Source organism: Vipera ursinii (assembly GCF_947247035.1).
Source record: "Vipera ursinii genome assembly, chromosome: 7".
NCBI lineage: Eukaryota > Metazoa > Chordata > Lepidosauria > Squamata > Viperidae > Vipera > Vipera ursinii.
Window position 1 is genome coordinate 77,296,705 of NC_139521.1, and position 25,282 is coordinate 77,321,986.

The 25,282-nt window shown below is 62.3% G+C and overlaps 3 protein-coding genes across 7 annotated transcripts in view; 1 reads left to right on the forward strand and 2 right to left on the reverse strand.

Moving 5' to 3' along the window:
* IDH3B (isocitrate dehydrogenase (NAD(+)) 3 non-catalytic subunit beta) overlaps positions 1-11,118 on the forward strand; it is a 36,963-nt gene extending 25,845 nt beyond the window's left edge. The window contains exons 2-13 of the mRNA XM_083367503.1: positions 3,885-3,943; positions 4,027-4,080; positions 4,161-4,244; positions 4,357-4,477; positions 4,576-4,636; positions 4,793-4,925; positions 5,749-5,882; positions 6,498-6,600; positions 6,789-6,935; positions 7,031-7,125; positions 7,295-7,355; positions 7,713-11,118. Of these exons, the coding sequence (XP_083223629.1) occupies positions 3,893-3,943; positions 4,027-4,080; positions 4,161-4,244; positions 4,357-4,477; positions 4,576-4,636; positions 4,793-4,925; positions 5,749-5,882; positions 6,498-6,600; positions 6,789-6,935; positions 7,031-7,125; positions 7,295-7,355; positions 7,713-7,802 (1,134 nt within the window). The 5' untranslated portion in view covers positions 3,885-3,892 and the 3' untranslated portion in view covers positions 7,803-11,118. The remainder of the gene's footprint in view (positions 1-3,884; positions 3,944-4,026; positions 4,081-4,160; positions 4,245-4,356; positions 4,478-4,575; positions 4,637-4,792; positions 4,926-5,748; positions 5,883-6,497; positions 6,601-6,788; positions 6,936-7,030; positions 7,126-7,294; positions 7,356-7,712) is intronic.
* Positions 11,119-11,741: 623 nt separating this feature from the next.
* On the reverse strand, positions 11,742-17,010 carry NOP56 (NOP56 ribonucleoprotein). Its single transcript, XM_083367480.1, has 11 exons — positions 16,633-17,010; positions 16,331-16,535; positions 16,083-16,244; positions 15,808-16,006; positions 15,251-15,438; positions 14,040-14,191; positions 13,481-13,581; positions 13,153-13,301; positions 12,777-12,898; positions 12,440-12,586; positions 11,742-12,293 (listed from the first exon to the last, which is right to left on the reverse strand). Exons 1-11 carry the CDS (start codon positions 16,993-16,995, stop codon positions 12,084-12,086), a joined length of 1,998 nt encoding a protein of 665 aa, XP_083223606.1. The 5' UTR covers positions 16,996-17,010; the 3' UTR covers positions 11,742-12,083.
* A 1,425-nt stretch (positions 17,011-18,435) lies between these two features.
* The window catches only part of DCTN1 (dynactin subunit 1), a 125,793-nt gene continuing 118,946 nt past the window's right edge, over positions 18,436-25,282 (reverse strand). For 3 of the 5 annotated variants that reach the window (XM_083367467.1, XM_083367466.1, XM_083367465.1), the window contains exons 16-30: positions 24,926-25,086; positions 24,607-24,775; positions 24,447-24,515; positions 24,213-24,275; positions 23,984-24,133; positions 23,688-23,849; positions 23,124-23,255; positions 22,814-22,942; positions 22,546-22,688; positions 21,153-21,322; positions 20,068-20,201; positions 19,719-19,908; positions 19,560-19,636; positions 19,195-19,284; positions 18,441-19,099 (exon numbers count right to left, since the gene is read on the reverse strand). In XM_083367467.1, coding sequence (XP_083223593.1) covers positions 18,962-19,099; positions 19,195-19,284; positions 19,560-19,636; positions 19,719-19,908; positions 20,068-20,201; positions 21,153-21,322; positions 22,546-22,688; positions 22,814-22,942; positions 23,124-23,255; positions 23,688-23,849; positions 23,984-24,133; positions 24,213-24,275; positions 24,447-24,515; positions 24,607-24,775; positions 24,926-25,086 — 1,977 coding nt within the window. In that variant the 3' untranslated portion in view covers positions 18,441-18,961. Of the gene's footprint in view, positions 19,100-19,194; positions 19,285-19,559; positions 19,637-19,718; positions 19,909-20,067; positions 20,202-20,660; positions 20,676-21,152; positions 21,323-22,545; positions 22,689-22,813; positions 22,943-23,123; positions 23,256-23,687; positions 23,850-23,983; positions 24,134-24,212; positions 24,276-24,446; positions 24,516-24,606; positions 24,776-24,925; positions 25,087-25,282 lie in introns of all 5 variants that reach the window. The other 2 variants (XM_083367468.1, XM_083367464.1) reach the window with 2 other exon arrangements.

The window sequence follows — 25,282 nt, forward strand, 5'->3', positions numbered from 1 at the left end:
CCTGGCTAGCATACTTTATGCTGGGGGGGGGGCTGCCTTGGTCCGACCCAGATGGACCGCTGGGAAGCCTTAGAAGCTGCAGCTTCTTTTGGCCTGTGATCTGGACAAGCCCCGCAAAGAGAGGCAGGCCGGGCTCATCCCGAGAGGATCCTGGCTCAGATCAAGGTGCACAGCGCCTCGGAAAGGCTGGCCGAGGGGTCCCAGCTGGCATCCCAGAGAGCAGGTTGGGGAGCAGCTGCCGAGGCCCCCCCGCCCCCATTTCAAAGGAGCCTGCAGAGGCAGCTCTGCAAACAAGACCCCATAAAGTGGTTAAACATGCTTGTCGGAGAACAGCTCTCCAAAGAGCTCCCCCCCCAGGGAAGGCAAACAGATTTGTTTGTCCCAGGATGGGGCCCAGCACAACTGCCCCCACCTCACACCTATCAAAGGACCGGGGTGTGTGTGTGGAGGGGGAGAATTGCTTCCTTCCATCCTAGTTTGTTTGTGGGACACTCACATGCCAGAGGCCTCCCCCCACGCCCCCAATCTCAGCTGGGGCTGCCAGGGAGGTCGGGTGGCCAGCTGCTTCAGAGGGGCCAACACACACACACACACACACACAGAGACTCTCTCTCTCTCTCTCTCAGAGGCAGTCCTGCTCCACCAAACCCAGCCCAGCTGAGCAGAGAGCTGGGCCTACCTGCTGATGCCCACCCGGGCAAGGGGGGGAGGATTTGGCCCAGTTCTGGACTCCTTGGCTAACTCAGGGCTTTCCGGATTCTTTGGCTGGGGAGAAGGCATATTTGGGAGGCTGGGAATGCATAGCGGGTGCAGATGAAAGGTAGTACAGCCGGGAGGATGGCGCCAGGGATGAGCTGCTCACGGGGCACCCTGGTCTTAGATGGGCTGGCCCACCTGCCCCACTCCCTGGGCCTGAACCCAAGGCCCCTGCCCTGCGGAGCCGAGGGGTGGAGCCCAGAGGGTCCCTGGGTGCCTCACGTGGGCAAGGGCAGGCTGCTTCCTGGACCAGATCAGCTTCTCTGCCACTGCCAGGCTCCAAAAGGCCTCTGATCAGGTGGCAGCTTGGCCTTCCGAGCCCCCCCCCCCCCCGTTGAATCCTTCCAAAAGCCCCTCCGGGCTCTCTTTTGGTCCAGGGAGGCCTTGGGGGCAGCGGGCCATGACTGAGCATGCTCGGAAGGTGATGGATGGGGGGGGTCTGGCTTCAGGTGTTTTCCTGGCTCTTTTCACTGCAAAACCATAAATTAAGCACCACACAGTGCTTATAGAAGGCCTGGTCAAAATAAACCCTTTCCCTGTGAGAGAACACCTGCGTTTTCTGTGGAATGAGGGCTAGCTTGCCACCACCACAGGAGTTTTGGAGAGTAAGCGGGCAAGTATTTACCTTGACTGCCCCCCCCTTCAATATCTGCAGAAAATACTGAGAACCTTGACCTGGATAATCAGGGTGATGTCATGGTTCCTATTAATGAGACACTTCAAACAAAATTCAGGTTGCAGCCATCATCTTAACTGCTGCTGCCTTGGATGAAGAGATGGAGGGGTAGTTAAGTATCTCATTAGAACAAAAACTCTAAAGAGGCCCTTGAGGTCAGATCGGATAACACAACTGTGAGGGAGTGAAGTGGGGCAGTCCGTGGAATGAGGCACCCGATTCCCACCCGGACACCAAAGGTGGTGATGACACTGCAGCTCAAGGCAGGGGACTCTGGCTGATTACATTAAGCCAGCAATCATCTTAAAGACTGCTTATCTCATAATCACAAAATGGGCTACGATCACAATCTTTGCTGAAGCCTTAAGGTTCCTCACTGCCTTGTTAAGTCTTGCAAAAGGCCCTTCCAGAATTTGCATTGCATGGCATTACTTAATTGCTCAGGCTAATTAGAAGGTCAGCGGGGGGGGGGAAAAGTAAGAAACAATAGTGTAACTTATGAAATGTCTGGATTTTATTTCAATTCACATTGCCGGGAAAAAGTTTTCTGAAGTAATTATTTCTTGCTTTGTTCCAATCAGTCACTTATCTTTGTCCTCTGGATAATTATCCAGTTTCCGTGAATGGACCAGTAAATTTAATCATTAATATTGCCTCCTCCAAAGCTCATCAGAGGGTGGGTGTGAAGTACCCTGGATTCTTAGTGGCCATTAAGCTTCCCTGCAGGGCAGGTGGAGGGGGGGGACTGCATGCCCAGAGAGGGCTGCTCAAGGCCCATTCTGGCTAAAAGTGGCCCTTTCAAGAGCTGAGGGGAAGTTCTGTCCTGGGGGGAGAAGGAATCAAAGCCCCCATCCAACAATGGAGGTCATTAACAACTGAATCCCCTTTGGCTCAAGCCCTGTGTGGATTCCCAGTCTGGGGAAAATGCACAGCCAGCCCTAGGCAGATTTCCGGAAGGGACCCAACCTTCTCCCGCCTTTGGGGGGGGAAGAGGGGTGGGCTCCCTGGTTGCCCAAAGAGCCCCACCCGGGACCCAGCAGGCAGCAATTCTCCAGGGAAGGCTGCAGCTTTCATCCAGTAAAATAGCTGCTGGGTCACCAAGTGAAAACTGCCAGCTTAAGGCCCAAGAGGGGGGGGGTGAGTGTGGGAGGACGAGGGTGGGGGTCTCGCCTCCCCGTGAGAGACAACACCAAGCCCCTCAGAGCACCTTCGGACGCTCAGGAACATTTGGCTCCCAAGATGGGGCTGAGGGAAATGGGTTTTATTGGCTTATTTTATAAGGTGTTTATTATTTTATATTATTAAGACTGTCAAAGCCAAATCTGAGATGTGTTTTCATTTGAGGCACAGCGGTGGAGAAGCGCACGTCCAAAATAGAAACATATAAAATATAAATGAAATAGAAAATCCCCACAAACAATAATAACCCAACAATACGTGGCCCGAAATAACGTTAATGAAAATAACCGTTCTCCCGCTAAGAGCTCATCGGTCTGGAGCCGCTCTCTTTGCCGGAGGGGCCGCCGCCTTCCCCCCCCCTCCCTCCGGACCCTCCAGGGCTTCTTCGCGGAGCCGCGTCCGCATCGCCCTTCCTGGCTGGGCAGGTTAAGCCTCACAATCCGGCCTGCGGTCCGGGGCGTTTCTTCTTCAGCCCTCTCGGACCCGCCTGCCCCGAACTCAGCAGCTGCCGCCACCCGCGCGGGGATCTCCCGGCGCCCACCGGCTCCTCCAGCTGCGCCGCAGCCCAGCCCCCCGGGGCCGCCCCTGCCCTCCCCTCCCGCCGGGGAAGCCCGGCCGGCCGCTTTCCTCCGCGCCTCTCTCTGCGGGGGGACGGAGGGGCCTCTCCGGCTCGGCTCTTCGGCTCCCCCGGGGGTGCCCGGGAGCCCTGGGGGGAGGGGAGGGGAGGGGGAGAAGTCCCGGGCAGCTTCCCGGCAGCCGCCGCTTCGGGGTGGGCCCTTCCGGGGCTGCGCGGGCGGAGAAGGCGGGGCCGCTTGGGCGACCAGGGGGGCTGCGGAGACGGGAACGAGCGCTGCGGGCCTGGAGGCTGCTCCCACCGCCCTGCAGCCCTGAGAGAGGCGGGGGGGGCGCTGAGCTTTATCCGCCCTTCCGCAGCGGCTGCATTCAGACGACGCCAGCTTCGCCGCCCCTCCCCCCACAGGCTTGAAGAGGCCGGGGCATTCTGGGAGTTGAAGTCCCGCCCCGTCTGTAAGTCACCAAGTTAAAAAAAAAAAAGGTCCGGCTTTGGCTCCTCCTCCTCCTCCGAATCCAGCGAAGGCCGGAAGTGGCGCGTTCCCCCGGTCACGTGCTCACCGAGGGGCGTGGGGAGGAGGAGGGACGCCGTCAGGGCGAGGGCCAATCCCGACGCCCGCTCGTGGCAGCCCAGAGCCGGCCCCTTCCGGCGGCGCGCCCGGAAGCCCGAGCGCCGCTCCCGGCCGGCCTCTCTGTGGTGCCTGGAGAGCGATGGCGCTGGCGGGAGCGCTGAAGGGCGCCCGGGCGGTCTCGGCCTGCGGGGTGAGCGGGCGGGGGTCCCGCGGGGGCGGGGGGGGGGCGAGCGGCGGGGCTCAGCGGCTCACCCGGCCTTCCCTCTCTTGCAGCGGCTCCTGCGGGGCTTCTCCGGCTCGGCGGCGCTTCTGCAGAGGCCGGCCCAGGTGAGGGTCGCGGGGGGGGGGGCGGGGGGGGGCGGGGGGGCTCTGGCGGCGGCCCCTCGCGACCCTCCGGCTCGTTGCAGGCGGAGCGGGCCTTCCCGGTGACGCTGCTGCCGGGCGACGGCGTGGGCCCGGAGCTGATGCACTCCGTCAAGGAGGTCTTCAAGGTGAGGCCGGGCGGGGGGGGAGGGGGAGGGGCGCCCTCGGGGGGGGAGGGGCTCCGTGCCAGCCCGCCCTCTCCCCGCTTTGCTCTCCTCCGCCCCCCCGGGGGCCGCGCAGGTGGCGGGCGTGCCGGTGCAGTTCGACGAGCACCACCTGAGCGAGGTGCAGAACATGGCCTCGGAGGAGATCCTGGACGAGGTGCTGGAGTCCATGAAGAAGAGCAAGGTGGCCCTCATCGGTGAGGCCCCTCCGGGGGTGGGGGTCCGGGGAGGAGGCCGGGCGACCCTCGCTCCCTCACCCCCCCTCACGCCTGGCCCCCCTCGGCCTTCCTTGCAGGGAAAATCCACACCCCCATGGAGTACAAAGGGGAGCTGGCCTCCTACGACATGAGGCTCAGGTAGGCGGCTGACCTCGGGCGGGGGGAGCGACTGCAGCTTCCTCACCCCCCCCCCTGCGTCCACTCTGCAGCCCTTTGGTTCCGGAGGGTGGGGGGCCAGCAGGGAGCGCCAGGCCTGGATGCTGGACACAACCCTCCCCTGGCTCCTCCTTGCAGGCGCAAGCTTGACCTCTTTGCCAACGTGGTTCACGTCAGCAGCCTGCCTGGCTATAAAACTCGGCACAACAACTTGGACCTGGTGATCATCCGAGAGCAGACGGAGGGCGAGTACAGCTCCCTGGAGCACGAGGTGGGCGCCACGTCCCCCTGACCTGCGGCTGCACTGGCCTGGCTTCCGAAGGGGTCCGGGGGAGGGGCAGCGCTGCTGACGTCTCCAGGGAGTCTGGAGTGGGGCTGCTCCAGCCCAAAGCGTCCACTGAGGCCCTGCGGGGTGGCCGGGGTGTGTGTGTCAGGTTAGTTTCCCAGCAGCATAAAAGGCAGCCGGCTTAGCGACAGGCACAGCAGGCTGGAGAGCAACCTGGCAGTGACCGGCCTTTGCACAGTTTAAGTGGCTTCCCAGTCAGCCACCAAGCTCAGCCTGCAGCAGCGGCCCCCAAAGCTTTGGACACTGGGGACCAGTTTTGGGGAAGACAATTTTTCCACGGACTGAGGAGGGGACAATGTGCATCCCTCACGTGAGCATCGGATGCCCGATGAGCTGAGGAGAAGCGGAGTTGGTGGTGCTGGGAGGGGCTGCAAAGGCAGATGAAGCTTCACTCAGCTACAGGCCACGGACCTGTGACAGTCCGCAGCTGGGTGGAGGGTTGGGGATGCAATTGGAAAAGATACAGGTAAGAAGGAAAGAGGCCCGCCCTTATGCTATACTTAGCCGGGTGGGTGGGTGAGACTTGTGTTTGGCTTCTGGGCCGTGCTGCAGCCGGGGAGAGAGCAGAGCCCCGATGCAGAATGTGGGTGCTCTCGAGCGGTGGCTTCGCAAACAGCTGCTGGGCTACCTGCTCCATTTAGTGGCCAGGCTGACAGAGACGGTGCAGGGAGCGGAGGGGCCAGGGGAGCTGGGTGGCCAGCGACTCCAGCGAGGGGCTCAGGGACGGCTTCTGCCTCTCCGTGCTCAGAGCGCAAAGGGGGTCATTGAATGCCTGAAGATCGTCACGCGGGCCAAATCCCAGCGCATCGCCAAGTTTGCCTTTGACTTTGCCACCAAGAAGGGGAGGAACAAAGTCACTGCGGTGCACAAGGCCAACATCATGTAAGTGAGCCTGCCTGCCTGCCTGTCTGTCTCAGCGGATCCGGGGAGGGTGGGGAGGCGAAGACCTTCGGATGACATCCCCCCCCCCAGATCTCTGGCAGCTTTGGATGGCCCAGAGAGGCGCCTGCTTTGCAGCAAAATTGACACAAGCCAAAATACATGCTATATACAGCCCTGTATGTCAAACAAATACGGATGTTGCGATCGGGGAAGTTGTGGCACACTGGAACGTGCCCCCCTCTCCGTCCTCTTCCTTTGCCCTGGTGCTGAAAGGCAGCCAGCCACCTTGCAGACTTGTCCCACCTGCTTAATTTGGGGCCTGGGAAGAAGGCTCAACCATGGGCTCGAGGGGGTCAGGGGCTGCCCTCCGTGGCCCTCCCTAGGCAGGACAATTCACTTGCGGCCCAGGCGAGCCAGCCACTCCCAAGGCTGGAGTCCTTCCGGTTCCACTGCCTGCCGAGAAGCCGCTGCCCTCCGGGCCTCCTGGCTCCCCCAGCTGACCCCTTCGGCCCCTTTCGTTCAGGCTGAGCCTTCTCGGCCGTGTCAGGGTCATTCTTGGGGGGGGGGGTCCTTGGGGATCATCTGGGGCATCCGACGTCTCTCCCCTCCTTCCAGGAAGCTGGGGGATGGGCTCTTCCTTCGCTGCTGCGAGGAGGTGGCTGAGCTGTACCCCAGGATCACCTTCGAGACCATGATCATAGACAACTGCTGCATGCAGGTAGGGCTTCGAGCCTGAGGGGGCCTGGGGGGGGGGGCTGCCTGCACCCGCAAGGCTTTTCCTCAGCAGCCAGCCTGGGCAGCTTCCAGCCGTTCTGTGGTGGCCCCTGGGTTGTGCTGCTCGGGGCTCCAGGGCCCGATCCGGCTCGGGCAGGCTCTGCAGCCAGACCTTCCACGCCTGTTTTCCAGCTGGTGCAGAACCCGTACCAGTTTGACGTCCTGGTCATGCCCAACTTGTACGGCAACATCATCGACAACCTGGCAGCCGGGCTGGTGGGCGGGGCCGGTGTGGTCCCGGGGGAGAGCTACAGCGCGGACTTTGCCGTGTTCGAGCTGGTGAGGACGAGGCTGGGCCTGGGTGCGCCCCCTGCCCCCCTCCCCCCTCGGGGCGGTCGGGGCCAGCAGGTGTGATCCTTCTGCTTCTCTTGCAGGGCGCCCGCCACCCCTTTGCCCAGGCGGTCGGGAGGAACATCGCCAACCCCACCGCCATGCTGCTCTCCTCGGCCAACATGCTGCGGCATCTGAAGTAGGTTCCCCAGCGGAGTGCGCTGGGCCAAGCGGGCTCGGCTGGGCGGGTTATCCCGGAGGCTGCTCCCTGCCCATTGGCCTGGCCTACCTCGCAGGGCAGTGGTGAAGGGCGACCCATCCTGCCCCTCCCCCCCTGCTGAGATGCATCCTTCCTCTCTCCTGTCCAGCTTGGAGCACCACTCCAGCATGATTTCCGATGCGGTGAAGAAGGTGATCAAAGTGGGCAAGGTCAGTGCGACGGCTGCCCACGAGGGCCTGGCGCTGGGCAGCCTCTGTGGCTTTCACTTTCCAGCTGGCAGGCATGGCAGAAAAGGAGGCAGAGTTGGGGGTCCTTGGCCAGGGGGCAGCCGCGGGCAGGCGGGACCGGTCTCTCCCTGGCGGTTATGGCTGTGGGCTCAGTCTGTGGGTGGGCAGGCTGAAGAGCTGCTGGACTTCCTGGGCACTTCTGTTGCTGTCTGTCGCCTCTGAGCTCTCCTGTCCTCTCTCACTTTCTTTCGGTGCCTCTGGACACACACACACACACACACACACACACACCGCCTGACAACCACTTTTCTCACTCCCCCTCCCTGTGTTGGATTGTAGGTGCGGACACAGGACATGGGCGGTTATTCCACCACCTCGGACTTCATCAAGTCTGTGATTGACCACCTCCACCCCCACTATGGGGTCTAGGCTGCCCTGGCCCTCACCTGCCCACAGCAGCCCCGTCCCTCCCCCGGCCGCCTCTTCCAGCCCCAGATGCCTTCTCTTCCGCCTGCCTCTTGAGCCACTCCAGGCCCTCTGGGGGTCTGGTCTGCTCCAGCTGGAAGGGATGGGGGGAGCCCTGCCCGGAGCTTTCACAGTGGGGTGTCCCTTTGGAAAGTGACCTCTGGCAGAAAGCGGGTGTGACCCGGAGGGCTCTTGGAGGAGAGCTGGCTGGGGAGCATGGGCCTCATGGCGTCCATTGGGCTCCACCAGGACTTTTGGGAAGAACCTGCCAGGGTTTGTGGGGTGATGGGGAGAGAGGCGGCCAGTGGGCTTCAGGAGTCCCCCGTGGGTGTCACCCCTCTCTCTGTCCTGTGTCGGAATAAATGGGATTTTTAGCCAGCTCTGCTCCTTCTGGCTCGTAGCCGATTCCTGGCAGCTGAGGGGGTCCTGGTGGGCCAAAAGGCTCCTGGCAGGAGGGTTGGTGACGAAAACACCCGCCCCCCCCACGTGGATGCCCTTAGCAGTCCAGGGAGACGGCCCCACGGCTGCCCCTCCCCTTTCTTCGGAGGGCTGCTTCCGGAGCCCCTGTTCGCATTTGCTTCCCCCCCACCCCCAAAGCTTCATTTCTCTGGACCGAAAAGGAGGCCCAGCAGAAGAACCACCAAGAGCCATGCCTCTCCCAGCGCCCCCCCCCCCCGACGCCTTGGAGGAGGCCCTTGTCCGGGGTGTCCCCTTCCTCATTGCCCTCTGGGACTTGGGACCCCGGCCTGCTCCCCTCTCGATCCAGAAAACAGCCCGGGTAGCCTTTGCCTCCTTGTGTGTGTGTGAGTGGGGGCTGCTCTGGGCCCATTTAGAGCTTTCCTCACTGACACCCCCCCTCAATGAGTGGGAACTGGCTGATGCCAATTCAGTCTCCCCACTGCCCCGCCTTTGCAGGGAAAATGGCGTATGCATTGCCTTCATTCTGACCCAACTGTTCAGAGGACGTGGCCAGATGTTGGGGGGGGGTTTCCCCTGAGGGAGCTGACAAACGACAGGCCTTGGAAATGTGGCTGCTGCCTTCAAAGGAGGCTTTGGTGGACTGGACTAACGAAGCCGTTGGAAAGAAGGCCGGATGGATGCTCGGGGGGGGGGGGGGGGGAGGGGATGTTGGTAGCTGCAAACAGGAGGGGCTGGATGTGAATGGGGGGGTCTAGCCTCTGCAAAGGGGGTGCAGTTGAAGGCTGGACTGGGGGCCTCATACAGAGAAGGTGGCATTCTTAGGTTCTTAAGTGCGCGTGATTCCTGGGCCAGGAGAAGCCCCCCCCGCTCCCCCCTCTCAGCCTTCTCCATCCCGGATGCTCCTGGATCTTCCGTTAGTCTCCCTCAAAACACTTGGCGCCATTTCCCTACAAGGGGCCAGTCCCGGGCTGTGGTTGGCGCCTGAGAGAAGCAAGTGGAGAAGTTGAGGCTGCTCAGCGGTCAGAGGGGCTGGCCACCCTTGCAGGGCACAGGGGTGGAAGGACAAGCTGACTGCATGGAAGTCCAGCTCTCGGGGGGGGCAGAGGGGCCACACTGGTTTGTGTGAGTGAAGCGATGTGCTTGCGCCAGAGATGGGCCTTCCCTGCCAAGACCTCCTGCTGTTGGGGTCCTCTGGAAGAGCGTAGCCGGGAGGGTCCCACGGGACGGAGTGACTGACCGCACCGAGGGGGAGGGGGCTGGAAGGCTGCTTTTCCTCTCCTCAAAAGGAGGGCGGTTTGGGGCGTGGAAGGAATGCAGCCCAAATGGGGCTGAGCGCCTCCCCCCCCCCCACAGTGTCTCTTGGCTATGCCAAGGGAAGGAATGGCTCCTTTAAGGCACAAGGGGGGAGAGAGGATCCCACCCACTGTGGGCCTGACATCCCTCTGCTCTGTTGGGCGTGATGGGTGGGGGGCTTGCTTGCAGTTCTGGGGCTGCCTCAGGGGCCACAGAGGGAGGCAGGCTGAGAACCTCCCACCAGTTTTTTTTTAAATCCGTGCAGGAATGGCCCATTTGGGGGGGGAGGGTCTGAGTGCCCCCTGCAGGGCTCCTCTTGGGCTAGACGGCCACTACAGACAGTCCTTGAGTTACGACTGTTATGGAGCCTCCCCGTTGCAGGTGCAAAGCATGACGGTCCTCGTGTGACCGACCCGATTTTAGAAGTTTATTTGTGGCAGTCATTAAGCAACCTCTGCAGTTAAGTGAAACCTGGTTTACTGTGGATCGGCTGTGCTGCTCCGTGGGCATAAATGGGACAAAATGGTTGTAAAATGCAGCCAGGCGGCCTCTGGACGCGGCAACGGCCATAATTACAGCCAGGCTGCTGAGCCCCCGGAGGGTGGCCATATGACCCTGGTGGGGGCAACCATCAGAACTTCAGATTTGGGGCATAAATGACCCCCCCAGGTGGGCTGGCATTGGATCACGGAAGTTGAGGACTTCCCATAATGGGAAGTTGGTTAGACAGGCGCCTGGTTCCCCCGAACCTCTTCTTCCGTCCATGCTGGGACCACAGCTGATCTTTGGGCCCTGGCAGCTTCCTCCTGACGTTGCTTCATTTAGACTTGCCAGCCCCTAAACTATTAGTTGTTATGGCTAACAGCAGGTTACGTGTGGCAGCTGGGTGCCCCCCCAAGAGGGACCCCCTCCTGCCGTGCTTGGGGACCTAAAGGCTGCTCCGTCCCCCAGTTCACGCTGCCTTAACCCATTCAAAAATGGGCCTTCTTGGCCCGCCAAAGCCTGCCACGGGCATTGCGCAGAACGTCTCTGCTCTGAAAAGACACGGGGGTGATGGGGCAATTCAGCTCTGCCTCCAGTTCTGGAGTTTCCTTTGGAAATGTCAGGGATTTTTCTCAGCGATTTTCCCTTTGGCTGTGGGGAAACCCCTGCAGCTGCTCCCAGGGCCCGTTGCCTTCAGCGCCTGCCCTGCTGGGAGACCGGGGTGGTGGTCCCTGGCCAGGCAGGCCGTGCGGGAGGCAGCCGCGGCTGGAAAGCGCTCGGCCCAAGGAGCTGGCAAGGCTCCCAGGTGCAGAGGCCTCAGGCGACAGGACCAGGATTGGGGCCTGGGACGCTGGCCGAGGCTGCCCCTCTGCTGCTCTTCTCTTGGCAGGTGCGAACGGCGGACATGGGAGGCTACGCCACCTCCAATGACTTCACCCGTGCCGTGATCGCCGCTCTGGCCGACTAGGAGGCAGCTCTGCTGGCGTGGCAGCTCCGGGCCGCTTGGCTTTCCTTCATTTATATGTAACTCTTCATGTTGCCCAGGTGCATGTAATAAAAGGAGCTGCTGGCTCCGTTACAAGGAGGTTGGTGTGACTGAGACAATGGCAGAGGGAACGATGCTAGCTTCCGCAAGGTGGTTACCCCCCCCCCCCGTGCTTGCAGGATCCTGGCTGACCGCAAGCATGCGCATTTCGAGAGCCGGCCTACTTTCAGGGGCAGGAGGGGCAGATTTCTGGGCTGGCAGGACAGGATACCCCATGGCCAAGGCTAGGCAGGCTGCGGCAACCCACACACCTGAGGCCCGAGGTGAAGCAATTGAGTCCTTACAAAAAGATGGGGGTGTCTCTGAAGGACCAACTTTGACCCCAGGATGCGCCATGATGGATGGCCAAGATGGGGGGGAGGGGGGAAAAAGTACTGGAGTTTGGTGCGAGGCTTTGGGCATGGGGGGGGGGGGGCGGCGTCCCAACCAGCACTTTAGCTTTGGGTTTGATTTGGGGGGGGGTATTTTTCCCTAAAGCAGGCTGGCTGGGGGGGGGGCAGTGGCAGAGGTTTAGGTTTGCTCAATGGAGCAGCACTGTTTGGGAGGAGCTGAAAGCTGCCAGTTCAGCATCCCCCCATTTCAGCCCCTCCCCCAATTTCAAGCCTGACTGAAACCTCCTGACAGAGCTGACCCCCCCCCAAAAGAGGCTGAACATGGGGAACTGCTGTATAAAAAAGCAGTAGTTTTTATTATGTCGAGTGGGTTAAAGAGTGTCCAGGTTTATAGCCCTGCTTCTGCCGTGGGCATTTATGCTGGCCCCATCCCTGCTGGGGTGGGGCGGCGTGGGGGCCTCCTGGGCGGCCGCAGCCTGACCTCCTGCTTCTTCTCTCTGCCTTTCGGAAGAAGCCCGGCCGTTCACGGCTGCCGAGCTCTTGCAGCAGCTCTGCCCGCTGGGCCTGCAGTCTAGTCGCCTTGAGAGTTCCGGGCTGTGCGAAAATAGACCCCAAACTTCGTAAACAAGCCAGAGCGGACGGACTTCGCATCGTCGGCTGGACTCCTCCACGCTAGTCGTCGTCCTCTTCCGCCTTGGCCTTCCTCTTTCTCGTCTTCTTCCCCTGGGGGGCCGGGGGCACCTCTGCCACCAATGGCAGCGGCCGGTGCTTCTTCTTCTTCTTGGGCGACGGAGCTTCTTCGTCTGCCAGGCCGTTGTCGGCCGGCTCTGCCTCCACCTCTTGGGCCTTCCTCTTCTTCTTCTTGGCCTTCACCTGGTTCTCCTGTGGAGAAGGAAGACGCCCGTCAGTGCCACCCCCTACACACAACCCTCCCGCTACGAAGCACAAACGGCTACTTTCGGGACAGCCTTTCCGGCTGGCGGCCCTGGCCGTTCCCAGCCCTCCACGGAGAGAGGGGGGGACCCCACCTGTGTGGGAGACTCCGGGGCCGAGTTCTGCGTCTCTGCTGCTTCTGCGGCCGCTGCCAAAGCCTCCAAGCGCTTCTTCTCCTGCTTCTGCTTCTTCCGTTGCTTCTTCTCCAACTTCCTTTTGATTTCCGCTGCTGCTTCTGAAGCCTGTCGAGGGGGAGGATGGTCACCACGGCTCAACTCCCCCCACCCCATCCCCGCCTGGCTCTTGGCCTCCAAAGGGCGCTTGTGGGATCAGGCTCATTAAATCAGCTTTGGCCTCCACCGAGACTGGTCAGGCTCGGAGCTCTCATCACGCCCAACAACGCGGCCCGTGCAGCCCCCCCCCGGCACTCGCCTCCAGCACAGCCTCCTTCATGACCTCCAGGTTCTTGCGAGGGACCTCCCCGGTCTCATAGAAGGCCAGGCGCTCTTCCACCTGCTCTCGCAACTTGTCCCCAAAGACAGAAGTTGGGACTTCTGCAAAGGGAAAGAGCAGGGCCGGGCTGAAGGCGCCAATGCTGGCACTGCGTCCATAAGTAACACCACCACAAAAGCTCCTTCCTCCCTCCAACTGCTGGCTTTGCTCAGATATCTCGATGTCAACATTCACTGTGCGTGAAATACTGCTGACGAAAAATGTACCCATCATGGCAAAGCCAGACCGTTCCTTGCTCCCTGGCTGAGGGGAGAAGGGGGAGGGGCGGGGCGCTCTGGAAGCTTCTGCGGCCCACCTGAGAAGCAGTCAATGCGGGATGCGATGGTGCACTTGTTGGCCAGGTAGCGAGAGATGCGCCCCTTGTTCTTGGCCGCTGCTCGCCCAATGAAGGTGGAGTGAAATATCAGGCCGTACTTGGGCGTGTTTCCCCGGGTCTTCAGGGCCCTGCGGGGCAGGAGACAACCATACAACCTCCTTGGCACCGGTTCAGCCATCCCCATGGTGTGTGTGTGCGAAGCCTGGCTGCATGCCAGGAGGGGCGTGACCAGCGGTGCCTGGTCCAGGCTAAGCTCCTCTGCCAGGGGCTGCATGCCAGTGCTCCAGCAGCCCCCCTGGAGGCTCACCTGAAGAGGGCCTTCTCTGCCCCCAGGATCTGAACTGTCGAGGCTGGGTACTTGGCCAGATTAGTCAAGCTGCCCGCATGGGAAATGAGCCGAGCCCCCACCTGCGGAGAGAGAGCAGACCGATTTATTTCTTTAATGCAATTTTGTGTGGCCGCCCGTCTTGCCACAAAAAAATTAAAATTCTGATCAAAACAGTAATGAGAAAAACGTACGACCCCAGAGGCAAAAAGACAAGAACTCCCGTGGCTCAGCCCCACCCCAGCCTTCTCCGTCCTAAACCCCAAATGAATCCCCTCTGCCCCCGGCCAGCCTGCCTGGGTTGGGAGCAGAAATGAGGCTTGTTCCTTCTGCCTGCCCGTCTCCATCCAGCCCCAAGGAGCAGCCTGGGGGCCAAACGCTGCTTAAGCCCTTTCCCTGGCCCAGATCAGCATTCGTAGGTTTCAGCACTGAGATTCAGTGGATTGACAGATTTCAAAGCACATCATTTCTGTGGCCAGAGAGCTGCCCTCACTACACAAGGCGGGTACAGACAAGCAAGCCAAGGCTCCAAACCACTCACCACTTCTCCAATTAAGGCCGAGAGGCTGGGAGCCACCTGGGTCATTTTGGAGCGGAGATACTCCTGCAAACCTTTGCGATACTCGGAGAGGGAGATGACCCGGCTGGAAAAGCTCTCGATGTTGATGAGGTCAATGGGCGAGATGTCCATTCCTGTACACAACCAAAGTTGGGGAGAAGAATAAGGACCCTCCCCTACTGGCTTTCAGTCAGGATGCAGCACACAGCCTACAAAGGACCCACAACTGTGACCTCGTGCCTGGACTACTGCAATGCTCTCTACATGGGGCTTCCCTTGAAGACCACTCGGACGCTCCAACTGGTACAGAATGCGGCCGCGAGAGTTGTCTTGGGAGTTTCCCGGTACTCCCATGTTACACCTTTGCTCTGCGAGCTGCATTAGTTACCAGTTGTCTTCCGGGTGAGGTTCAAGGTTTTGGTTTAAGTCCTTACATGGCATGGGTCCGGGATACCTCGAGGACCACCTGCTGCCGGCGTCAACTCCCCTCCGCCCTGTGCGTGCCCACAGAGAGGGCCTCCTCAGGGTGCCTCCGGTCAGGGAATGTCGACTGGTGGCCCCCAGGGGGAGGGCCTTCTCTGTGGGTGCTCCGGCATTATGGAACCAACTGCCGGTTGAGCTCCGGATGGCACCAGACCTTCGCTCCTTCCGCCGCGGGCTGAAGACCCACTTATTTGAACTAGCTGGTCTGGCCTGATGGGGGAATATGGGTTTTTTAATGGGTTTTTTACTATTTTATTGTTATTGTATTTTAATTGGGCATTGGCTTAATTTCTTTTTAATTTTTGTACTGCTATTTATATATGCCCTGTGAACCGCCCTGAGTCCCTCGGGAGAAGGGCGGTATAGAAATCAAATAAACTTAAACTTAAACTTTACATTACAGCTGAAGTTGGAAATGGACACAGGGAACTCGTTTGGGGGGGTTTGTTTGTGTGTGGTGTGTGTAAATAGATCAGCAGTTGAGCCCCCTCACCTACGTTTCTCCTTTACAGGGGAAGCTGCACACTTTCCTATAAGTCCTATAGCAAAAAACGCTCTCTATAAAATTCGTGTTGTGATGGGCTGACTGACCACAATTCAGGGGTCGTGTAAATTAGCGGCCGCTCCTCGAAGGCTTATGCCGAAAGGGCCTCATTCTGACAAACCCCAGTGAAACGCCTCCAGCCTTCTCCTCCCCCTTGGGCACTGACCCATGGAGGAGCGAGAGGCGTCCAGAATGGCTTGAGCCTTGGCGCTGTCCATGATGATCTCCTCCAAGGGCTCCAGGCTCTCCTCGCTCAGTTCCTTGCGGTTCCCGATTAGCTTGGCCAAGCGGCAGTAGGTGTAGTTGTCGCTCGCAATCTTGACCAGCTCTGGAAAGTGATAGCCGTACCACTCCCTACACCACAGAGACAAGTGTGTGACACACGAGGGAACCGTGCCTTACGTGCCTTTCCTCCCCTGTTTTGTTAGGGAAGCCTGTGCCCGCACAAACCAAACAGCTTGGGCACGGGGCAGCCCGGCTGGGGTGTACGGAGGGCCCTTTGCTGTGCCTCCCGTTCCTATACAGCCAGCGGTGGGGGCCCGGCTGCCTGTGGTAAGCTGAAGGAGGCAGGAAAATGGCGGCTCTTGGCCTGGCCTTCCCACCCCCCAACCCCCCAGCAGAGGGACTAAGGTGCCAGGGAGGTGGGGGGGAGGCAGGTGCAGGTCCAGCCAGACCAGTTGCAGAGCCCCTCCCAAAGGAAGGATGGATGGATGGCCGGCTCACCTGACCCGCATGGAGAAGGTGTTGATGTCCTTGTCCAGCTGGTCCAGGAGGCTGATGGACTGGATGATCATGTTGTCCACCCGGTTGACGTTGAACTTCACCTTGGCCCGCGAGTAGCTGTGTCCGAGCCCCAGCTGGGCCTTGGAGGCGGCCTGGGCGCTCAGGCCCTTGACCAGGCTGTGGAAGTGCAGCCGGATCCCTGCGGGGGCCACGGGGCGTCAGGGCTCCGGCCACGCTCTCCCCCCCCCGCGAGCCCCCCTCCCCCGCCCGCTCACCTCGCGAGAGCTCGGCCACGACGCCGCCCGTCTGGCAGGGGCAGCCCAGCTCCTCCTGGATGGCCGCGCCGATCTTGGGGTCGCCGACGCCCAGCAGCAGCTTCTTCCGCTTGGCCGGCAGGCTCGTCTCCAGCAGCAGCCGCAGGTCCTCGTGCAGCAGCCCTGCGCGGTCGACGGGGAGGAGGCGCCGGTCAGCCCGGAGAGCCCCCCTCCCCCCGCCCGCCCCCTCCCCTCGCCCCCCCGCTCACCCTCCGAGACGGCGTTCAGGTTCTCCAGCGCGGCCTGGGCGGAGCGGAAGGGCGAGAAGGCCTCGAGGCGCACCAGGGCCAGGAAGCGGCCCAGGCTCAGCGCCTCCTCCGCCACCGACGGCCGCAGCAGCGACACCTCCTCCGTCGGCCGCACCGCGAAGAGCGCGTAGCCCGCCGCGTGCTCGAACAGCACGTGCAGCTGCACCTGCGGGGCGCGGACCAGAAGGGCGTCAGCCTGGGGGAGGGGAGGAAGGACGAGGGGACCCCCCAGCCCGGAGCAGCCCGCCCGCGCGACCGCTCACCATGGCGGCTCCCGACCGAAAGGGCCCACGCGCCAGCCCGGGCGGCCGGAAACGCTCCTGCGGGACGCCCGCCCCTTCCGGTCTCTCGGGCGCGCCCGGCGCTGGAGCCGGCCGAGGGGGCGTCCCTCCCGCCGGCCAATGGGCGCCGGCCTTCCGGGCGCGGCGCCTGCCGGGAAACCCCGCGCCCGGGCCCAGGCCTGCTTTCCCGCCTCCCCGCGGCCTTTCGGGCATCCGCCGAGATCCGCCTCTCCTCTGGGCGGCGGCGGCGGGGGGGGCGGTCGAGGGGCCGCGGGCCGCCTGGAGGATCGGTCTCCGCTGGCGGGCCCGGCGCGGGGGAAGACCTGGCGGAAGGGCTGGGAGCATCCTCCCGTTGCCATGGCGCCCGGGCTGTTCCCCCTTGGGGGAGGGAGACCCAAGCTCGGAGATGGCACAAGGCCGGCGGGGGGGGGCGGGGTTAATGGGAGGGGCCAGTGCGCAGCTGGGAGGGACCCTGGAGGTCTTCTAGTCCAACCCGCTGCTCCAGCGAGAAACCCTTGTGCCATTTCAGCCTCTTCTTCGACCCACCGGGATGGGTGGCCGCAAGCTGGGCTGATAGGCAGGAAGGAGAGCCGGGCGTCTCGAGTCAAAGCGCACAGCTGGCAGCGGGATGGAGCTGCCCGGAAGGCCGGTTGGGTCTCGGCGCAGGATTCGAGTGCAAGACCCCACTTGGAGCCCTGCCTCCGGTTCCGGGCACTGCCGTCCACTGATGGTAACCCCACTGATGGTAACCCCGGCTGATGAAAGAGGCCCTGGCAAAAGGCCTCCCAGGCCAGCCCAGAGGGAGCCGGGAAATAGGAGCAGCAGCGTGAAGCTGCCGCACGAGTCTTACTTGCAAGATGAAATGTCCGATGGAGATCAGATGCTACCCGGATAAGGAAACAATTTGCCCCAACATCTTTCCGACAGGGAAATAATGAAATGTTCTCCAAATATGGAGGGAAAAGGCTATTTAACTCTCGCACCAATTCCATATTCGGCCTTCTTTCCAACGATACACGCCAGCTGCTTGCCACATTTCCCCAGCTATCCTACATGGCCACTTGGGGGATTTTTAAGGGTAAATTATAACTTCCGCCATATTGTTGCGTCTTGGTAGCCGTAAGCGAATGCAGGCGAATGACCCTTGAGACGCTGGCACTGGGGGATGGGATCGGGCAAAGCGAAATGCGGTGGGTGGGTCTGGGGTCCAGGAGCTACAGCCCCCCTCTGATCCTGGGCGGGTCCCGCCCGTCCCTGCTGCACACTTAGTGACCCAGGAACAAGGGTCCCCTCCCCCCCAAGACAAATGGCACTCAGCCAAGCACCGCGAGTGTTTGTACGCTCAATGGTGTCTAAAGCAGCTGAAAAGAGCCGATCCGTTGTCTCGGCCCCGGTACTCTTGGGAGGACTTGAGGGCCACAGAGCCGTTTCCGGCAGCCTTAATCAGGGCCCTGCTGCCTCCGTTCATCCTGAGGATTCAAAATAAGTGGGCAGCTCTTACTGGAAGTGAGGCGGGCTTAGGAATGCTGAGACGCCTTTGGCTGCCTTCTGTGGTCGGCCCAAAGCAGCGATCTCAAAAGTGGTTTAAGGTCAGTTCAACACATCCCCCCCCCTCCCAACCAGCTCCTGTTTGTAAAAAAGCCCACGTGAGAAGTATTTGCAAGTCCCCAGCCTTGCAGCAAAGCCACAAACTGGGCTAGGCCACCCGTTGTAATTGCAACTGCTTTTGGGCGCAGTGACGCGCTCCGGAAGTCACACCGCGTGTAGGGAAACCAGGCGTGGAAGGCCGCTTGCTGCATCCCCAGCAGAGGAGAGCTGCCTGGGCCCGGAAAGCGGGAAGGGCAGCCGAAGGAGAGCGGGAGGCCGCGGGCTCTGCCCTCCAGCGGCTGAAGGATGACGCCCCAGCTCAGGTCTGGTTCCAGAGAGCTTTATTAGTGTATAATAGATTTATCTCCAGTCCTCCACGGAGGTCAGCATGCAAGGAAGGGTCTGCTGTTGGAGCCTGTAGATTCCTGGGCTCTTCCCACCAGGAAACCTGTTTGGGATCCCTAACCAGAATAGCAGAGGGACAGAAGAGTGGCCGGCAGCTGCTGGGGCTGCGAAGCATCTCCTCCCAAGGAAAGCCACCCTCCCCTCGACTGAGCATCCTCTGCGTCACCACAAAGGCACACCCACACACACAACCCACGGCCTCTGGGAAGGGGAGCAGTGGTGCCAGTTGGGGGTGGCGGCGGGTGGCGCAGAGTCCCCGGCAGAGCCCAGGGCCGCTCTGCCACCTGCACCAAGATGCGGCCCAGGAAGATGGGCTTTCCTAGGAGATCAGCCGGCTGTGGAGTTTGTGCAGCTGCTCCGGCGTCAGCACCAGCTTGTGCAGCTGCCCGTGGCCCGGCTGGCAGGGGAAGGTCACGCGGCCCACGTAGACGGCGCTGTCTCTCTCCTCCTCTTTGGCCTGGAGAGGAGAGACGGGCAGGCGGAGGAATGCCGAAGGGCTGGCGGCGGCAGCTCACCCGCCCCCTCCCTCCCCTCCCCAGCCAGAGCCCCCACCTTCAGGAAGGGCAGGGAGGGGAAGGTGCCGAAGTCGGTAGGGATGCTGGCCCCGGGGTGCTGCAGGATCGTCTCCTTCCTGACCTCATCCTGGAGCAGAAGAGAAGCACAGCGGTCACTCCTGAACCGCCCCGGAGCTAAAACGGGGCTCTCCAAAGGTGGCAACTCTGAGACTTGTGGACAGGAAGTCCCACAGCTCCCGCTAGGCTGGCTGAGGAATTCTGGGAGTTGAAGTCCGCCAAGCTCGGAGACCCCTGATCTGAAGCTTTGGGGGGCTTCCATGAGAGAGAGTTGAGAAGCTGCCCCCCTTTCAGCCCCCTTGGGCAGGAGCTGCACCCTCAGAGAGAGCCCCCCCCAGGGACTACCTTCAGCTTCTCGAGGGCTTCGCTCAGGGACGCCAGGCGGCTGGTCTGCTCCAGGAGCTGAGCTGCTGGACTGCCCGCTGCAGGAGGAAGGGGAGAGGGGTGAAGGGGGGGAGGAAGGGGAGGGGCCCTCCTGCCGCCGCTCCCGGCCCCCCGGCGCACCTGCCTTCCGCCGCGTGATGTCCACCACCTGGGCGTTGGCACTCATCTGGTAGAGGGTCTCCAGCAGCCGGCTGGTCTTGCGGTACAACGAACTGGAGACCACCTCATCCCCTTGCCGGTCCTTGGCCAGCGAGAGCTTGGGGACGTGCAGGGGGGGCAGCGAGGCCAGCTCCCTCCTCATCTGGGCACCCTGGGGAGCAAGGTTGGGGCAGGAGCCGCTGAGAGGACGAGGGGCGGCAGAGGAAGGGGCGTCCCAGGTGCGCTGGGTGGAGAGGGAAGGCCCAACCCCCTTGGGAAAGCTTTTGCTCCGGGCCTCTCGGCGCTCCCGGCAGCTGCCCGGGCCTCTCACCTTCAGCCGGTTGTTCTCGTTTTTGAGGTGCTTGATGGAGAGCTGCATGGCCTCAATCTGCTGCAGCAGCAGAGGGGAGTCCTTCACCTGCACGGGGCCAGAGCCCCCGGCCATCACCTGGCTGGCGCCCACCCCTGCAGGAGAGACGGCAGACGGAGGCGGCCATCAGCAGAGGCGGCCTCCCTGCAGATGCCGCCTGGGCAGGGCTGGCCGGAAGAGCCTCGGCCAACGACCGTCCACCGCCGAGGCAAGTCGGAAGACCAGGGAATGGCCCGGGCAGCCCTTTCGACCAATGATTGCAACTTTCCCCCCCCCCAGGCATTTGGGGGGACCGAATGTCGGCCTCGGCTCTTATTGGGCACCTGCTTCCCGGGCAGTGTCCCAGGGAGGGGGCTGCCCCCCCCAGCCCAATTTCTCCTATCCAGGGAACCGGTTGTAGGGCTGGTGAAAACGTTGGCAAGCAGCTAATAATATTAAAGCCCTTCGCTGGGGCAAGGGTGGGTTGCCCCTCCTCGCTCCGCAGGGCTCCGAGCACCTGACCCAGAAGATGCCCCCTGCTCTGCCCGGCCCACCCCCCTCGGAGCACCGGGTACCTCTCTGCTGTTCCTCTGCAGCCAAAGCATGAAAGAGAGAAGGAGGAGAAGGTTAGGGAGAAGCCCCGAATGGCGGCCGCTCGGCCCCCTTCAGCCCCGCAAGCAGGAAGGTGGGACGCCAGCACTTGGGGAGGGGGGCGGCAGCCCCTTTCACAGGAACCGGCGGGTTTTCTGCATGGGGTGTTTATTGTGCTTGGGGGGGGAGTCTGCCCACTCTAGGAAATTTGTGGCGGCATTAAGCGTGGATCACAAACGGTGCAGTGGGGGCAGCTGCACCCACAAAGGTTCGGCACCCTGGAGCCCAACCAGGCGCTGGTCGAAAGAGGCGTCCGTCTGATGCTCCGCGTCCAGCAGCGCCTCTGACCCTCTGCGGATGCTGGAGTCTCTTCTCGGCTACCTGGGAAGCCCCCGAAGTGGCACTGCCCTTTCCCCACGGCCTCCCGGCTGGTGCCAGGCCCTGAACCAGCAGCCAAGCGGATGCGCCAGACCCACCTCCTGCGATGCTGGAGATGACCGAGGCGATGCCCGAGGGGGAGGCCGCTCCGCGCAGGCCCTGGATGGTGTGCTTGGACTGGTTGCTGAGCCGCTGCTTCAGTTCCACCTTCTCCGACTCCAGCTGGTCAATGTCGGCTTGCAGGGCGTCCATCGTCTCCTCAAACTCCCTGTGCGAGGAGGAGACCGGCTGACCCCTGCCCCTCCCCCCTCTCGGGCCCCGGGTTTTGAAGGGGAGGGAGCCCAACAGAGCTTTGCACTCAAAACCAGCCGCCCTTTGGCTCTAAGCCTCCGGACAAGCGTGCCCGGGCCGGCCTTCTCAGGGATGACCGGGCCCCAGAGGAGCAGGGCACGCAATCCGCTGAGCGTCCCAGCCGCTGTGCTGCCCCCTCCCTGGACTATCCCCAACCCCCCAGCTGAAGTGGGGAGAGAGAGGGAAAGGATTCCAAGTTGGTTTGCTGAGCTTGTGATCTGAACATCCTCCACGGGCCTCTAGCTCCAAAGCTCAGGATGCTGGAGGGCTGCTCAAGAGCAGCAGACGGTCACTTAATTCAACGCTGACGTCCTTGGTGGGGCCAACAGCGGTTGCTGTGAGGTCGGCAGCTGTTGCTCGTGCACCTACTAAGCGGCCCCCATCCTGTTTGGGGAAGCATCTTGAACCGAACGGATCCAGTGGGGATCCGGAGGATGCCTTGAGCTCGGCCTGAGGGGACCAGCGGGGGGGGGAGCGGTGTTCTCCTCTCAGCCAGCGCTGCGTGATTGGGGGGGGGCGCTACGTCTTCAGATTTTTTGTTTTGCTAGAATCAGCCCTTTGACTGATCTTTCTGCAATTTGACTAGTTGGTAGCAGTCACTGCCAACATCCCAGCAAGCAGCAGTGAGCTCTCTCTTCTCACTGGATCCAATTCCAGAACTTTCCTTCCCTCGCCCTGTGGGGAGTTTGCACCTGCCCTGCGCTGGGCTTTTCTCTCTCGCTCTGAGGATGTCTTGGTGGGGCTGGCTGGGGGGGAGGCGTCTTCTAGGGCACGTCTACTGCTTCCTCCCAGGTGACGGGCAGGGACAGACACCCCCCTCCCATCACTCCTGCTCTGCCTGGCTCTTTCCCTGCCCATCAGGCGGGTGGGTGGGTGCGGGTCAGGTGGGGTGTGGGGAGGGAAGGCTGGGGATGCTGCCGGCGCCTGAGCGGAGGGACCCGGAGTGTGAGGCTGGGGGGGGGGGGCGGAGCTGCTCGCATTCAAGGCTGGATTGCTATTTTAGGTCATTGGGAGACCCACAGGCACTCCTGGGCTTCTGGCTTTCCCTTTGGACCGGGGGGGGGGCCACCCGGCTTCCGTGATGGGTCGGGCCTCCGAGAGCCCTTTCCCCGGGAGGCCCTGCTGGGTCCCCTCGCTTACTTCTCCTTCTTCTTCAGCAACGCCTGGGTGTCGCTGAGCTTGCTCTGGATCTTCTCCACCCGCTCGTCGGCGTCTTTGGAGGCGCTGTCCAGCTTCTTCTCCAGGAGGCTCAGGCGCACGTTGGCCTCGCTCAGCTCCTCGCCCTGGGTCGCGGGGAGGAGAGAGGTGCGTACGGCCAGGGTCCGGGGGGCCCCCGGCAGGCCAAGGCAGGGGCGGCAGCCTCCTCGGGGCTCCGTCGCCCGAGCGGCAGAGGGGTGGCCAAACGTACCTTGATTTTAAGAGACCTCTTCAGCTCCTTGATGACGGTCTCTCGGTCCTCCAGCTTGAGTCCCAGGCCCTCGGCGTCCGTGATCTCGGCCCGCAGAGCGGCTGCCCGCAGCTCGACCGGAGGAAGGGGCTGAAATGAGAGAACCGACCGTTGTTTGCTCTCAAACTCCCCTCTCCGAGCTCCAGGGCGGTCCTTAAGCGGGGAGGCAAATGCAGGGAGGCTCCCCAACGCCCAAGCTCCTCTCTTCCAGCCCCTTCCCAGCGCCAGCCGTGATCCGCCTGCCAGTGACAGCAGCCGGCGTGGGGCTCACCTTGGTCTGGGGCTTGTCTGCGTCGTATTCCCCTTCCTGCATGGCGGTGGCCATCTTGTTCATGGTGGCGACGAGGATGGCGCAGGACTGGCGCAGGCACTCGTAAGGGCTGATGCCCTGCAGCCCGTAGATCTGGGAAGGAACCTCCGCGTCAGCCCTTGCCTGAAGCGGCACCTCCCGGAGGCGCAGCCACGAGAGGGGAAGGCGCCACTTTCCAGGCAGCTTCAGAAGACTGTGGACAACGTGGCCTTCCTTCCCCCTGCCTGGCCAGGGCAGCGGCAGGAGAGGCGTGAACTGAAGCAGCAGCCTTGGCCAGTCCGGCACCCTTTTTCCAGGGGCTAAAGGCGGCCAGGGATCCTCTCCGCCAGACGTTCCGCTCGGGGTCCCAGGCACAAGGGTGGACAAGCGAGGCCCGCAGCAGCAGCTCTGCAAACCGGGGAGCTCTTTGCTCCCAGTCCCTGCCGGCCTCGAGAAAAGCACCTTCGCCAGAACGAACCTGCCGGTCTTCAGAGGCGACGGAGGAAGAGGGAGCAGAGGGCCAGTCCCGGATCAGCTTCCCCTTACCTGCTCGCTGGCCTTGAAGGCCAAGTCCTCCAGTTTCACGGCCTGCAAGCCCTCGTTCTCGGTCAAGGGCGCAATCATCTGAGCCCCTGCGGCCGCCACCTCCTGCAGCACGGCCACCACCCAGGTCAGGTGTTTGCGGCATTCCAGCAGGGTATCCGAGACCTGGGAGACCAAAGAAAATGGCGCAGCGCCACGTCTCTGCCGGGGGCTCTTTGCCAGCAGGAGAAGGAAAGGCGCGAATCCCCACAGGCCCGGAGAGGCTTCCCCCCGTGGGCGGGGCTGTGCGGGCCGCCCACCTGCGGTCCAAAGCCCAGGGCTGCGGGGATGCCAGGAGCATCGGTGCCCGGCATGCGCCGCCTGATCTTCTTGCAGAACTGGCGGATGTCGCTGCACGAGGTCTCCAGGTCCTTCAGGAGGATGGCGAAGTCGGAGGCCTCCTGTCCAGTCTGCAGGAGGGGAGAGATCGGGGGTCAGCCGCAATTCGGCCCTCCGGGGCCTGGCCGGTTGGGCGAGGCGGGCTCTTACCTGGAGGAAGGAGCGCAGCCGGCAGACCTCCACACTCATGCAGTCCAGGGCGCTCTGCGTGAACTGCGGGGCAAGACGGGCACGCTCAGAGCGGGGCAGAGCCAGCACCGCCCTGCAGCCCTCCTCTCTCCCGGGGGGGACGGAGGGCGGCAGGAGCAGAGATGCCTGACAGCTCCCCCCTGCCCCCCAACAGCCTTTCCTGGAGGGCCCAGGCAGGAACCCGGGTCCCCTCACCTTGATGTGGTCGGCCAGCTGCACCGTGCAGTCCTCGGCCTGGTCAGCCAGGTGGATGCTGTAGAGATGCTGAGAGGGGAAGGGGAGGTTTCACTCCAGAGCTGCCAGCCCAGGCAGCCGGGCCTTGCCCTCCCCACCCCCACCCACACGTGGGCTGCACCTGGTAGTACTTGATGGCTTTGGTCAAGGGCTCCACGTTGACCGTCTCGTCCAGCTGGTCCTTGTGCAGCAGCTCAATCAGGAAGTCCAGGGACCTCTCGTGCACACTCATCTCCGGATAAAGCATCCCCACTTTTTTGTAGACCTCCACGCTGCACTTGGTCAGGGCCCTGGCAGGGCAGGGCAGGGCATCAGCACAGGATCTTGGGCTAAGCCGAGGGCCTCTCTCTCTCTAACACACACACACACACACACACACACACACACACACACACACACACACACACAGACTCCCCAGGCCCAGCCACACACTGACTCACTGCTCATATTTGTGGAGCGTTGCTTGCAGAAGGAGCAGAGAGTAGACCAGCCCGGCAGCGAAGCTCAGCTGCTCCCCCGGAGCACCCCGAAGACCGGCTCGCTCGGCACAATTCTCGCTCAGCTCGAACTTCTCCTGCGCTTGTCTGCTGATCAGCTCGGCCTGTTTCGGAGAGGCAGGAGCTGTTGGGCTTCAGCAGGCAGGCCCCCCTTTCCGCCCTCTACCGGGGTGAAGGAGGCCGGGGGGGGTGCCCTCCAGAAGGAGCCCCGTCTGCACCTCCTCCAGGCCCAGCGGCTGGAGGGAGACCCGACCCCACTCTCCCTGCCAGAAGGGCTGGGGGTCGGCCCTGGGTCACAGC

Bases quoted from the DNA above. Each gene is read 5' to 3' on its own strand.
- NOP56 (XM_083367480.1), bottom strand. From the start codon at position 16,995: ATGCTCCCAGCCCTTCCGCCAGGTCTTCCCCCGCGCCGGGCCCGCCAG. The intron at 16,536-16,632 runs GTGAGCGGTCGC...CGCGCCCCGCAG, and splicing joins TTCGGTCGGGAGCCGCCATG to GTGCAGCTGCACGTGCTGTT. The intron at 12,899-13,152 runs GTGGGCCGCAGA...TTCCCTTTGCAG, and splicing joins CCGCATTGACTGCTTCTCAG to AAGTCCCAACTTCTGTCTTT.